This window comes from Stegostoma tigrinum, chromosome 11 (assembly GCF_030684315.1).
Source record: "Stegostoma tigrinum isolate sSteTig4 chromosome 11, sSteTig4.hap1, whole genome shotgun sequence".
Classification (NCBI taxonomy): Eukaryota; Metazoa; Chordata; class Chondrichthyes; order Orectolobiformes; family Stegostomatidae; genus Stegostoma; species Stegostoma tigrinum.
The window spans coordinates 53,274,405-53,288,035 of NC_081364.1; the positions used below are offsets into that span (position 1 = coordinate 53,274,405).

The 13,631-nt window shown below is 40.6% G+C and overlaps 1 protein-coding gene across 2 annotated transcripts; it reads right to left on the reverse strand.

Annotated features, from left to right (window-relative positions):
* Positions 1-2,093: 2,093 nt before the first annotated feature.
* Positions 2,094-13,279, reverse strand: pde12 (phosphodiesterase 12). Of its 2 annotated transcripts, XR_009446503.1 has the most exons (4): positions 11,593-13,279; positions 10,357-10,520; positions 5,634-5,712; positions 3,176-3,210 (listed from the first exon to the last, which is right to left on the reverse strand). XR_009446503.1 is itself a non-coding variant. In XM_048548139.2 (3 exons), the coding sequence occupies exons 1-3, from the start codon at positions 12,841-12,843 to the stop codon at positions 2,768-2,770; spliced, it is 1,773 nt and encodes a 590-aa protein (XP_048404096.1). In that variant the 5' UTR covers positions 12,844-13,210; the 3' UTR covers positions 2,094-2,767. The 2 variants fall into 2 exon arrangements, 1 of the variants encoding a protein (XP_048404096.1); XM_048548139.2 differs by lacking the exon at positions 10,357-10,520 and having other exon boundaries at positions 2,094-3,210; positions 11,593-13,210.
* Positions 13,280-13,631: the final 352 nt, after the last annotated feature.

The following is a 13,631-nucleotide window of genomic DNA, read 5'->3' on the forward strand; positions in this document are numbered from 1 at the left end:
AAGTGCTGGTGTTATGTCCACTTTCTATTTATCTGGTTAGGTTTCCTTGGGTTGGTGATGTCACTTGCTGTTCTTTTTCTCAGATTGCTTTGGAGCCACTGAGAAAAAGAACAGGAAATGACATCACCAACCCAAGGAAACCTAACCAGATAAATAGAAAGCGGGACATAACACCAGCGCTTTGTCGGAGGCTCACTGTTACCTAGAATGGTGACAAAACATCTGAAAACTAACCTTCCAGCTCAGCGAGCAAACTCACATCCAGAACCTCAACATGAGCTACAAATCTTAAACCTCACTAGATGTATTGAGGGCAAATGAGGCAGGGTTTGGATGGACAACCATTTTGAAATGCAAATAAGTTAATTTTAAAGTTATGGATTATTTTATATGCAATACATTTAGTAGTCATTAACTAGCTAAACATGTCAATTTGAAAAATCATGTATCAACAAACTGGTATAATGAAGTTCCACTGCTGCTGGAAGGTCTATTTGCACTAAGTATAGATGTAGGCATTTGTAATGGAAGTAGTAATAAATCTAAAGATATTGTATATGTGGGGTAATAAGCTCAACACCCTCCATTCTTTACAACAAATTAAGTGATTTAAATGACATTAGTCTCAATGCATTAAGACTTGAAACCATGCTATAACCTGAGCTAAAATTTGCAGTTTGGCAAAACAGCGTGTAATCTTTCATAATGCACTGTCTAGTCTAGTTCTAACTACTTTTTGAAAACTTCACTTGGATCTTGACTACTCCTAAGCAGCAGTATGGGTTATTAATACAGAATTTAAAATTTCATACATAAATTTGGCAAGACAGTCAGCTCGGTGGCTAATATGTACTTCACAATAATGCCAACAGTGCGGGGTGAAGTATCTGTAGACAATAAGCCAAGCATCAACCTTTGGGTAGAACACTGAAATAATATGCATAAATATCTTACAAGTGCTAATTTTTAGTTATGCTTTTACACTGCTTTTCTTCACCAGTTTCTGCACTGAGTGGCTTCTCGCCTAAAAGATGTTAATTTCCATCTCATTATGCCCTCCTGTTCTGTCATTCCTCATCCTCTATTTAAACTCTCCAACAACAATTCATGATCTGAAATCTCACTCCTCCAAAAATCAATTGCCAATATGCTGATTTCCAATCGCTATCACTTTGCACCCATTTCCTGCTGCACATTCAAATCAATAATTGACTTTGTCCTTCACACATCAGCCATGACCATCTACAAGTCTAAACTGGCTTCAAGGACAAATGGTTTGCTTCTGGTTCTTGTTCATTTTCTCATCTGAACAAAAAAAATGTTAATCACTTCCTACACTTAATGGGGAAAAATTGCTCTAAGAAACAGTAAGATGAGGCTTGAGGGTATATCTACTTCTGCTGGATCTGACCTGCCACTGGAGCAGGGTGTACCCAGGTGGGGAGAGACTGGAATATTGGCTGTAAGCTTTTAAATTTTGTACACACACTCATTAGTAACTAAGTCCCTGCAGTGTTGATTGGGTGATTTCTGGTTTTATTCTTCCTCCTTTCTATACTACTAACTTGTAACTGCACCATTTCAGTTAAGAGTCAATCATATTTGTGTATATCTTGAGCAGCTGATTTTCCTCCCTTTTGAAAAAGTAATAACCACTTAACCAAAACCCACCAATGAAACTAGCATTTTATTCCAGATTTATTAATTACTAACACTTAAGTTCCTACTCTCTGTGGTGAGCATCCAGTGTCCAAATCTCTGAATGACTGGTCATTACCACTGGAAAGCCACTTATAAACAATAGGTGCTGGAGTGGGCCATTTGGCCCTTCGAGCCAGCACCAGAAATCACTTAATTCAGTTGGTGAGGTAGCTAGCACACCAGTCAGAATAATGCCAGCAATACAAGTTTAATTTACACTTCCATTGAAAATAGAAGATGCGAGAAACCACCACTTTCAACTGTCAAGGATGTCTTTTGCTGTCAGACATGCAAAGGGACGTGTGACATTACTACTTATTATGAAGTCCTTTGATGCTAAGGTGCTATACTTTTTAAGAAAAAAAGTCAGTCACTTAGTCTGTATTTTTCATAAATTTATTTACCATTTTTCTCAATTGAAAGTTGATTTTAATTGAGCTTTACATTTGCACTTTTCTAGATGCAGTATTACCCAAGGCTAATTAATTTTGCATTCATGATCTCTAGTTGAATGAAAGTTTTAAAAATTTATTATTCAGACTGTTACACAAGGTGAAATTGGTGGTAAAAAAAACCATAACCTCTTTGATATTTTGCTGCCCTTTTATTTTGGAAGAGTGATAGGGAAGGGGCCACTAATTCACCATTGCCCACATTTTATTTGTACATAAATCCATATTTTCAGTATTAAATTATAACAATGTTCTGTTCAGAATCTGTTTCTGTAAGACTGCCCACAATATTTCTGTAAAATGTGAACTTCTTGCATCAAAACAAATCCAGTAGTTGCTCCATTCTGGTTTTGGTCTTTAGTTTATAAAAATATCCATTTTGTTGATTGGATTGCATTGTATTAAGACCATTTAAAAACAAACACCAAACTAGAGGAATAATGGGTTTGTTAGCTTCAGGCAGTTATTAACAAAGATCACTATGTAAAACATTACCGTCCATTTATTTTCTTTTATAGATACTGATAACTTCTGGAAGTTAACAATTTTGGATATGTACAACCTCAAATAATGGATTGACCTTATTAGTAGTTAAGTTAGAGGAGGCCTACAATTTATTTGCACTTCAGATCACAGATCAATGCAATATGATCTGATGGGTGGGAAACACTTGGCAGAGCCACATGGCAGGTGACTTCCTCATGACTTGGAAAAGGAATAACTTGAAAAACTTCAAACATATTCATATCCACAAAAATATAGTCCAGACAACCCTGGAAACCACCCACATAATTTGTGTAAGCAGGTTCTCCACAAGCACTTCTTAATTTAAAGGAGTGCATAATCGACATGCTGCAACATTCTTCCTCGCCATTTGAAGTCCAGTCTGGGTGATCAGCAGAAACATGTCCCTCGGTGACAAACTCATACAAACCTGAGTTTGGGCTGCTGTTGAAGTCACCACAAAATATTACTGGTATATCAGGGTACATTTCTGTTGTAACGTGTTGAAGGTGACGAAAAGCAATTGCTATCTGGATAAGGCGAATGTGGCCTCCTGGCAAAACAAAATTCAATAAGAATGCATACACTCTGGTGCAGAAACTGACAAGACACGATATCCAACAAATCATTTTGGCATGAAAACAAAAAAAAATGATACAACTAGCAAATGGATCTGGCCCATTTGCAGGGAGAGACATAAAGCTAACACTGTTAAACCTGACTCAAAATTGATGCAAGTTAGATTTGCTTCTGACAGTGCCATTTGTGATATGAGTCATGTGATATATATCCCTATATACACATTTTTTATGCATTTACTGGATGCAGGCATCAGTTATTAGGCATTTACTACCCGTGTGCATTGTGTGTGTGAGTGAAGTTAATAATTAACTTGCAAGTATTCTTGCAGCCATGCACCTTTCTTTTGTTTCAGGGGTCTAACTTTAGAATTAATGGGTATTTGTATACATTGGTAGGGTTTTATGATTGGCAAGACGAACGAGCTCCAGCATAGAAGGTCATCTTAGGGACAACATCCATGGTTTATTAGAGACTTTTTTTTTAAAAAAGGTTCTACTTAAGTTTTGAACAGTCATGTGAAACAAATGAATCAAAATATAATCTAACAAGCCAGGCTTCAGTCTAGGATCTGACTTGTCCAGGAATAACATCAGGTCAGATCATAACATACTCACTTTTATAGCATTTATACATTTTCTCATCAAACATTTTGACACAACCATTACCTTTGTCATTTAATCTCTTTCCCCCTCCATCCCATAATTTTCCTTTTGTTCTTCCTTCCCCCTTCAACAGCAGTTAATCCATCATATTCCTGTCCTCATTCAGTTCTGAAGAGACATATTCATCTCAATAACATGTTTCTCTCTCCATAGATGCTACTGGATGTGTTGAGAAATTACAGCACTTTTGATTAAATGTCAGATTTTCAGCATCTATGGTAATTAATTCTCAGATCATTGTGATCAACAACAGATTCTTGATCCATGAATCCCAGGTGTTTTTCTTCTACTATTTCACGGACATCCCATTAAGCCACTGCCTTGCCTTAACTTTTTCTTAACAATTTTTCAAAAGTCATTGTGATGTCCAATCACACACATAATATTTGAGAGTGTAAGAACCAGTCCACTGTCATGGCAGCATTAAAATTAAAGAGAACTGAGTCACCTCCAGTGGAAAGCTAAGTTGAACTCTGGACTGGAATTTAAATGTGAGTGTTATATTCGATCCCCTTATCTGATGGCCTGAATTGCAGGAATTCTTAAATCACACATTAGGTATGCTCTATACCAACAGTGCTGGGAAGGGAAAAGAATATCTGCCCCTATATTGTTTAATAAAAATAACACTTCGTACCATTAAGCAGTGATGTCACTAGGATTCCCATAAAACATAACAGGGAATAGGCATTCTCATACAAACAGTTTGCACTAATGTACTATCTTTGATATTATTAAACGTGCCAAGGATTTTCACAGATATATTATAAAGTAACATTTTACACCAGACACACAAGTATAAGGCCAGGTGAAGGAAGCCAGTATCTGTGTAGTGTCTTAAAAGGGAGGAGTCAGGAAGAGGTAGAAGGGTTCAGGAAGGGATTGAGGGATTGGGGCCCTAGCAGTTGAAAACATGACCACCAATAATGGAGCAATTAAATTGTCATTGCACTGGAGGAGACAAAACAGAGGAGTGCATTGTGTTATACGTCTGGAGAAAGAACAGAGGATGGAAAGGAATAAGACCACAGAGACATTTGAAAACAGGAATTACAAATTTAAATAGAGAGATTGCTTAACTAGCAACCAACACAGGACACGTAAGGGAGCACAGCAGTGATGATGATTAGACTTTGTCACAGACCGATGAAAATATGTAAAACCACTCAAGAATTCTGATGAATGGACAATGTCTGAAATAACAGCATTCTCCTTCCTTTGCAGAAACTGACCAACTTGGTGTTTCCAACTGTGATGATTATTTAATTTAAACTTTTAGTTCAAAAATTGAATTTTTTAGACGCAAAATAAATAAAAACATCCAGTTTGAGAAGATGGTCAACAAGCCTGAAAGCAATTTAACGCAAATTTTTTTTTCTATTATAAAGGTCATAGTGGGAAGTACTGAAAACTAAACAAACCTCTGAGCTTCTGGGTGAAGACAAGTGCCTACAGCTGTCTCATGAGAGAGTTAAATTATTAACATCGGTTCCAAAAACTCGAGGTCAGGCTTAAACATTTTAATTATTTAGTTTAAACCTCTGTCTCGGACATCCCAGGTGCACCACATAGTTGTGGGGATAGTTTGCAGGGAGGATTTTGTAATTAAAACAAATTTCAATGGAGGACATTCATGCCAAACAGATGCAAAACCAATGTCCACAATGGGCAGAGGAGAAGAAAAAAGGAGCAGAATAGCACAGTCGGTAGTCTTAAGAGATATAAAATTTACCCTTTGGATGCCAGTAGAGATGAGTATTACCAATGCACAACTTCTTTGATGGATCTTTAAGAGACTCAAGTACACAAACCTAAAGAAAAATAAACATTTAGGATCAATAATGTTCAGGAAACACCAAATCAATCAACAAGTTCCCGTGATAACAAAGTGTGGAGCTGGATGAACACGGATGGCCAAGCAGCATCTCAGGAGCACAAAAGCTGACGTTTTGGGCCTAGACCCTTCATCCAGACCAACAAGTTCCTGTGATATTTCAATAGTTCCTCAAGCTAGTCAATGAGATCATGACTGAGCAGTAAGTTAAATTCACATATCCACTTTTTCCCCACATCCCTTAATACCTTTCATTTTAAGTCAAATCAATCTCAGATTTAAAATTAATGATTAATTTAGTATCCATTGATGTTTCCAAAAGAGTTCCAAACTTTTTGCCAATATCTCATAGCTGACACCTGTAAAGGGGTGTGACATTAGACTTTGGCCTCTGTACTGGTATCTCAACCAGTGGAAGTAATCTCTCTCTATACACCGTAACAATTGTTAAAAATTAATTTGCGGTATGTGGGTGTAGCTGGCTGGACCAGCATTTCTTATCCATCTCAAGTTGCCATTGATCAGGTGATCATGATCTGTCATCTTGGGTGGGAACAGTACATTTTGTGTACATACACTGATGGCATTAGAGAGGGAGTTCCAGGACTTTAACCAAGTAACTGAAGGACAGGCTATATATTTCCAAGCCAGGATGGTGATTGTTCCCATTAATATATTGTTCATGTTGATAAAAATCACCTTATAAATTTTACATTGCAATTAATATAACCTTCATTTGTGTAATGTCTCCTAGTAATTTAATTTGTAGTATAATCCTGGTTAATCTATACTCCCCCTTACCCATGTATCACATGTTTTACTAGATCTGGTATTCAAAAAAGCTCACTGCATTCCACATGTGGTCTAACCAGGGCTTTGTATAGCTACTGCATGACTTTGTATTTCAGACCCCAGTTTCTAACAACCAGTATTTTATGACAATAAGCCCAAAACTGTGTTGTTGTAGTTATACAGAGCCTTGGTGAGGCCACACCTAGAATAGTGTGTGCAGTTTTGGTCTCTTTTTCTGAGGAAGGATGCTCTTGCTCTCAATGGAGTGCAGCAAAGGCTTGCCAGGCTAATTTCAGGGACGGCGGGTCTGACAAATGAGGACAGATTGACTAGATTGGGATTGTTTTAGCTAGAGTTCAGACGAATTTTGCGGCAGGGGGAGGGGAATCTCATAGACTTATAAAACTCTACCAGGACTGGACAGAGTAGATGCACAGAGGATGTTCCTGATGGTGGGCATGTCTAGAACCAGGGGTCACACTGTGAAGTTTCAGGGTAGACCATTTAGGGCGGAGATGAGGAGACATTTCTTCACTCAAAGGGTGGTGAGCCTGTGGAATTTATTACCACTGGAAATAGCTGATGCCAAAACATTGAATATATTCAAGAGGTGACTAGGTACAGCACTTGGGGCAAATGGGATCAAAGGTCACGGGGGGAAAGCAGGATTAAAGCTATTAAGTCAGACAATCAGCCATAATCGTGAAGAATGGTGGAGCAGGCTTGAAGGGCCAAATGGTCTCCTCTTGCTCTAGTCTTCTGTTTCTATGCTTACATTAGCATGTAGGCACAACATGGATGGTGATGGCCTGGGAGTTTTAATCGCTTGACTGTTAATTCAGAGTCCCAGATACATTCTGGGACCGGGTTCAAATCCCGCCATGGTAGATGGCGGAATTTGAATTCAATAAACATCTGCAATTAAGAATCTAATGATGACTACAAATCCATTGTCGATTGTTGGAAAAACCCACATGATTCACTAATGTCCTTTAGGGAAAGAAACTGCTATACTTACCTGGTCTGGCCTACATGTGATTCCCAACCCACAACAATGTGGTTGACTCTTAACTGTCTTCTGGGCAATAAATGCTGCCTAGTCAGCAAGACCCTCATCCCGTGAATGAATAAAAAGAAAAAGCAAGCAGGATGGCAAGTGTCATTTTAGCTCTTACTGTGAGGTAAGGAAGTCCTGCCACAATTATATATGTTGAGAACCGAACTGATACTCTGTGCATTTTAATGTCCTAATGCAAGAAAGGAAACACTTTAAATGGAGGCAGCACAGTTCACTAGACGGACTCCTAGAATTATTAGGTAATCCTATTCATACAGAGATTAGATTGTGCCAAAACTGTCTGGAAATAAGAAGGAAAGGTGATCTCATTGCAGCGTATAAAATTCTGAGGGGGTTGACAAGGTAAATACCTAAAAAGGTTGTTTCCCCTCAATAGGAAATCTAAAAGTGAGGGGCACAGCCTCAGAATAAAGGATCAACCATTTAGTACTCAGATGAGAAGGAACTTCTTCGCTCAGACATCGTGAATCTTTGGCATTCTACACCCCAAAGGCCGGTGGATATTCAGTTGTTGAGTATTATTAAAGGGTGCCAGGTTAAAAATATAGAAAACACAAAACACATGAATTTCAAATTGGCAGCATTGTTCAACAGCTGTATATATTTAATCATATGTTGGACTGTAGAATTGTAGATTGCTTACTAATGGTCAGCAGCTGAGCAAAAGTAGAACTCAAGTGAACAAATGAATGGGGAGGAGAGGGAACTATGTTGCTTCATTTTGTCCAAACATATTGAAAGTTGATATGTTACATATCCTTAACCCACCCAAGCCGTTTGTTAACAACATGGTGGAAAATAGGAGGAGAACTGCTATTAAAAATATGTTATATTGAGTATCAGGTATTTCAAATCCACTAAGCCCGGATACACACAAAAAAATTTGCATGGGTTTGCATTCTAAAGTGGTTGAAGGATATTGAAACTGAATTGAAACTTAAAAGGGATTAGAGAGCTTGAGAATTTTTAAGTTCACGTATGGTGTTATTTTAATATTATTGAGTGAAGTGATCTGTGAGTAATGAACTTGAAATAACAAACCAAATTAACGAGCACAAGTCAGATTGTATTATTAAGACAGCATGCATAACAGAATACAGTGAATTTTAGAACAAGTTGTGGAAATAGATAAACTCAAAGAGAATGCGAATATAGACAACTGCAGCAACAATCACACTCAATGGTTAAGATATGAGTGAAAAAATAATTAAGATAAGCAAGAGCATGTCCTCTAAAAGCGTAAAATTTCAGTGAATTTTATGACTCACTTAAGCTGTAAATTACAGTTATAACTCTAAAATGATTGAATTTCATCAACAGTAAAATATGATTTAATACTGTTAATGACTTGTTTAATATTTAGGTTTACACCAGTGAAGTGACAGGGCAATTCACATTCCATTTAGTAAAGAGAAATAGTATGAAAATTTTTGGAAGTAGGATGAGAATAAAATCTTTTGCATCAGCTTCAACCTTAAAAAAAGGTGAGATGGCTTGGAATCAGTCATCGAACTGGTAATTTGAATATAGTAAGGATGACGGTCCATGAGAAAACCAAACTTCCTTGTTAAACCAACTGAAAGCATGCCAGTAGAAGACATGTTGGGGAGTTAAAGTTGTAATTGCAGCTGCAGAACTGAGAGATAGTGTTTATTTTAACCTTGCAAGGTCAAAATAGACAGATGGTACTCCCAAGCTTGTCAAGTTTATAAATGGATTACAGTACGGTGATTGGTTAAATATAACATAAATGTAATCAGAACTGATCTTACAGACTTTATAACAAATGTGTAGAAATTAGCATACTTTCTGACCTTTTGTATTAAGGTATAAGATTCCACATAGTAAAATCAAATTAGGGAAAACAAACTTAGTCATAAGGAATGTCTGATTTGATGGGAACTTTTCTAATTAAGCTAGAATTGATATTGTTCAAAGACATCAATCCAGCGTCCAGATTACATTGGCCTCCCTTTTCTCTTTAATGAAGCAAAGAATATTTGTCTGAATAATGTCACAATGACAATCTCAATGAAGAGGATGGACCCATTGATAACTGACAAGGAGCCTGTCTGTAGACAGTGGAGTGAGGGTGTGACTTTGGTCAATGTCCATCACTTTTATATCATGTTTAGCTCAGGCCAATCAGAATGAAATTGATCATGCTGTGGGTGTTGCTTGAAAAGAGTTAAGTAGCAGTTTTCAGTGGCCAAGATGCATCAAGTGAGAAACTTTAAAGTCATCCCACTTCCAGCTGGGAAAGGATAGTGTTTTGAGGTGTTGGACACTTTATTTGGCCTACTTTTGAGCATAGGAGTTAAGGCGTTGCGTTGACGTTGTACAGGATGTTGGTGAGGCCTTTTCTGGAGCACTGTGTCCAGTACTGGTCACCCTGTTATAGAAGGATATCATTATGCTGCAGAGGGTTCAGAAGAAATTTATCAGGATTTTGTGGAAATGGAATGTTGTGTGGGGAGGCTGTTTAGGCTGGGACTTTTTTCACTGTAGTGTAGGAAGTTGAGAGATGACCTTATAAAGTAATGAGAGGTATAGATAAGGTGAATGGAAGGTATCTTTCCCATAGGGTAGGGATTTCAAAACTGGGGTGCATATTTTTAAGGTGAGAGGAGAAAGATTTTAAAGTTTGAGGGCCAATTTTTTTTTTTAAACAGAATGGTTCACATGTGGAATGAACTTCCAGAGGATATGGTGGGTACAGTTACAATGTTTAAAAGACATGTGGATACATACATGAATAAGAAATGTGTGGAGGGACGTCGGCCAAGCACGGGTAGGTGGGACTAGTTCAGTTTGGGATGATGGTTGGCATGGACTTCAGTTGAACTGGAGAGTCTGTTTCCGCGCTGTACGACAACACCTCAACTTAGGCATTTGCCATGTGACATCAGGAAGAACTGAAAGGGAAAATAATGTAAGTTTGTAGGTAACAGCAAGGCACATCCTGCAGCTAGGAAATGCATATGGTGATATATTTGAACTAATGCAATTGTGATTGGATAATACAATCATGTGTACTACTTGGAATGCAAGTTATGCAAATATGGTTTGTCAATGTTTAATTGGAAGGAAATACTTCTAGATATAGCTGAATAGAAGCTTATCAGTAAAAGTAGCGTAATATCTTTGCTCATGATGATGATTTGAGTTATGTGCCAATTTTTTTTAAATGTGTACTTCTTCCATGCATGCATTAATAAACTTATTAGAAAGAAACCCAAGTCTTGTCTGGTCTTAAAGGAACGAAATGGTAGAATTCTCCGGTAATATTACATTGAAATCTGCTTTCCATAGTTTTGTCTGTTCTTAATCTGAATGATGATTTGTAATTCTATGCTTCCATCTACCCTGCACATGGACAGATACCAGCAAATTCATCTGTCTTCCTCTTTGATCATTTAAGTCATTAGGAAATATGGTAAATATTGGAGGCTCCAATACAGAGTCTCATAGGTCACAACTAATGGTACACAGCCTGCGAGATATAGTACTTGCCCATTAACCCTACCCAGTCTCTTGCTGCAGCCAATTTCTTATCAAATTTAATAATTTGTCTTCAGTGAGGGAGTCCTAGCATTTGGCTTCCAGAAAGTCACAGAAATAACATCTATACTTGGTCACTTTAAAAAAATGCATTGAGGTTTGTCAGGCAGGACAACATTTAAAAACTCTGATCAGTGGACCGTTTTTAAAGATGTTTAATCACTCTATTCCCTGGTATAAACCCAGATGCTAATGTTGCTGGGAACACATGTTGCTTAGGGTTTCGGCTGCTTCAGCAGCAGTTTGATGCTCCAACATTCTGAAGATCTGTGATATGTTGCATAGAATATTCTTTAAAGTTCCTTCGTTACTTTTGTTGTAATAATAATTATAATGCATTTTAATGATCAGAGATATTATACCGCAGCTGTTAAAATTTTTAAAAAATTTATTTATTAAAACTAAATTTCCACTCTAACACAGTACCTGGAGTGTGGTTGATCTCTGCAAAACCTTTTCTTTGACTTTGGGATTCGTGGAAATCTTCTCCAAAATCTCGGCGTGTAAAGGGTCCGAAACCAAAGCCTCACTTAGGGTCACATCTTGTTGACTCAACAGCCGGTACTTGGAGGCTCTGAAGAAAATCGAGAGGCCTTCGTGTTGCTTCTCCTTGATGCGAAACGCTCCCCGAAAGCCGAAAGCATCAAGGGCCGGGACCAAGCTGTCGGCGAACACGCTCTTATCCACCTCCTGGAGACAGATGATGTCGGCGTTGTAGCCGCTGAGCTCCTTCTTGACGAGGTTCTGCCTGTAATCGAGCTCGAGTGCATAGGGCGGACAGTAGGGATATAGGGTATTTCTGGAGAGCTCGGTCTGAGCGTACACGTCGGCTAGAATGTTGTAAGAAACCACCCGGACCAGCGGTTCCTCCAGGGCCCGGCGGGTGAGCCACTGGCGGCTGTCAAAGGTACAAGCCCCCGGGCCGGCCTCCACCACGCCGGCACTCTCCAGCTCCACCGGCGCCCCGAAGCGCCGCTCGTCGCCCGGTTGGCATCTCAGCTTCAGCCTCAGGCCGACGTGGCCGTTGCTGGGCGTGAAGACCCGGCCGTTAGCCGCCGGCTCCCAGCCCCCCGCTGCCTCCTTCAGCCACCACTCGAACAAGGAGTGCGAGGCCTCCCCGAACTCCACTTCCACCTTGGGGCAAACCGGGAAGCCGGCCAAGATGGAGGTGGGCAACCGGAGCTGGGTCAGGGTGGGCGGGTTTCTCTCCACTCGGTACCTGGACTCGCCCACCTGTAAGATAGCTCCATCCTGCCAGGCCTCGGCGTTCCTTGTGTCCCCGGGAACCGGTTGGTCTCCCTGGTACAGGATCACTGGCGGGGCCGAGGCCTGTGGCGGGGCCGGGTCCGGGTCCGAGGCCGCGGCCTCCTTACGGCCTTTCCTGGGCTTCTTGGCCTGCGCTTTGACCAGATTGTGGGCGATGCGGCCGAGCGCCGTCTGCAGGCTCTCGCTCTGCTCCCGCTGCAGATGCCGCTGGCTTCCGCCCTCGGGCCCGAGCCGCAGCGAGATGGTCAGCTTGGCCTCGGTGGGGACGCAGCGGACAGTCGCGGTCTGCATGGCCGTCCGGCCCGGGCTCGGGCCCCGGCCCCGGCTCCGGCTCGAGGAAAAGCGGGCAGCCAGTCGCTGTAAAGCGGCCGAGGGCAGAGAGCGGACGGCGACAGCGACCAGGCCGCGCATGGGGCCTGTCCGCCCGCTTCACGCGCACATCCCTCACCGCGGGTCCCCCCAACAGGAAAGATATCGGCTCCCGATTAAAGATACATCAAAATAGTAAACCCATCGTACGGAGGGAAATTATAAAACAGTGCGCGCGGCGCTGGCAGGCCGGTTATTGTTTAATTTATTTTAAAATGGTTAAGGAACTAGAAAGTCTTGTGCCTGCACATTCAGATGCCTCATCACTCAGTCTGTGTACTAAACCGACTGTGGGGATCACTCCGCCGCACATGGAGGTGAAGTTTAAAATAATTATTTCAGACTTCGACAAAGCACAAGCCAGATAAAGGTGGGGCCGGGCGGGGGTCTGGTGTTGGAGTGAACCCTAGACGCCGCAAACCAAATGCATGCCGAATTAGTGCTCAGGGAGAACAGTGTGAACTGCACAAACGCGAAATGGTGCAGCAGTATGAACGCGCCTCTCCAACCCAAGAGTGAAGTGTGAGGCTGTCGTGACGATGCTGGGGCAGGTTTGTTTTTAATTGCGAACTGATGTCCCCGCATTTTAAGCACAATAGTGGCCAAAAGGGGCAGCGTACGCCCTTTTGCTGACTGGAGAGAAGACGTGCGAGAGCTGTGATGACCACAATTGAAGCTGAGATAAGGGGCGCTGGAGAATCCGAGGTGGATGAACACAGCAGGCCAAGCAGCACCTCAGGAGCACAAAAGCTGACGTTTCGGGCCTAGACCCTTCTTCAGAAAATGTCAGTCATTTTGTCAGTCATTTGTTGACATCAAATGTCAGTTAT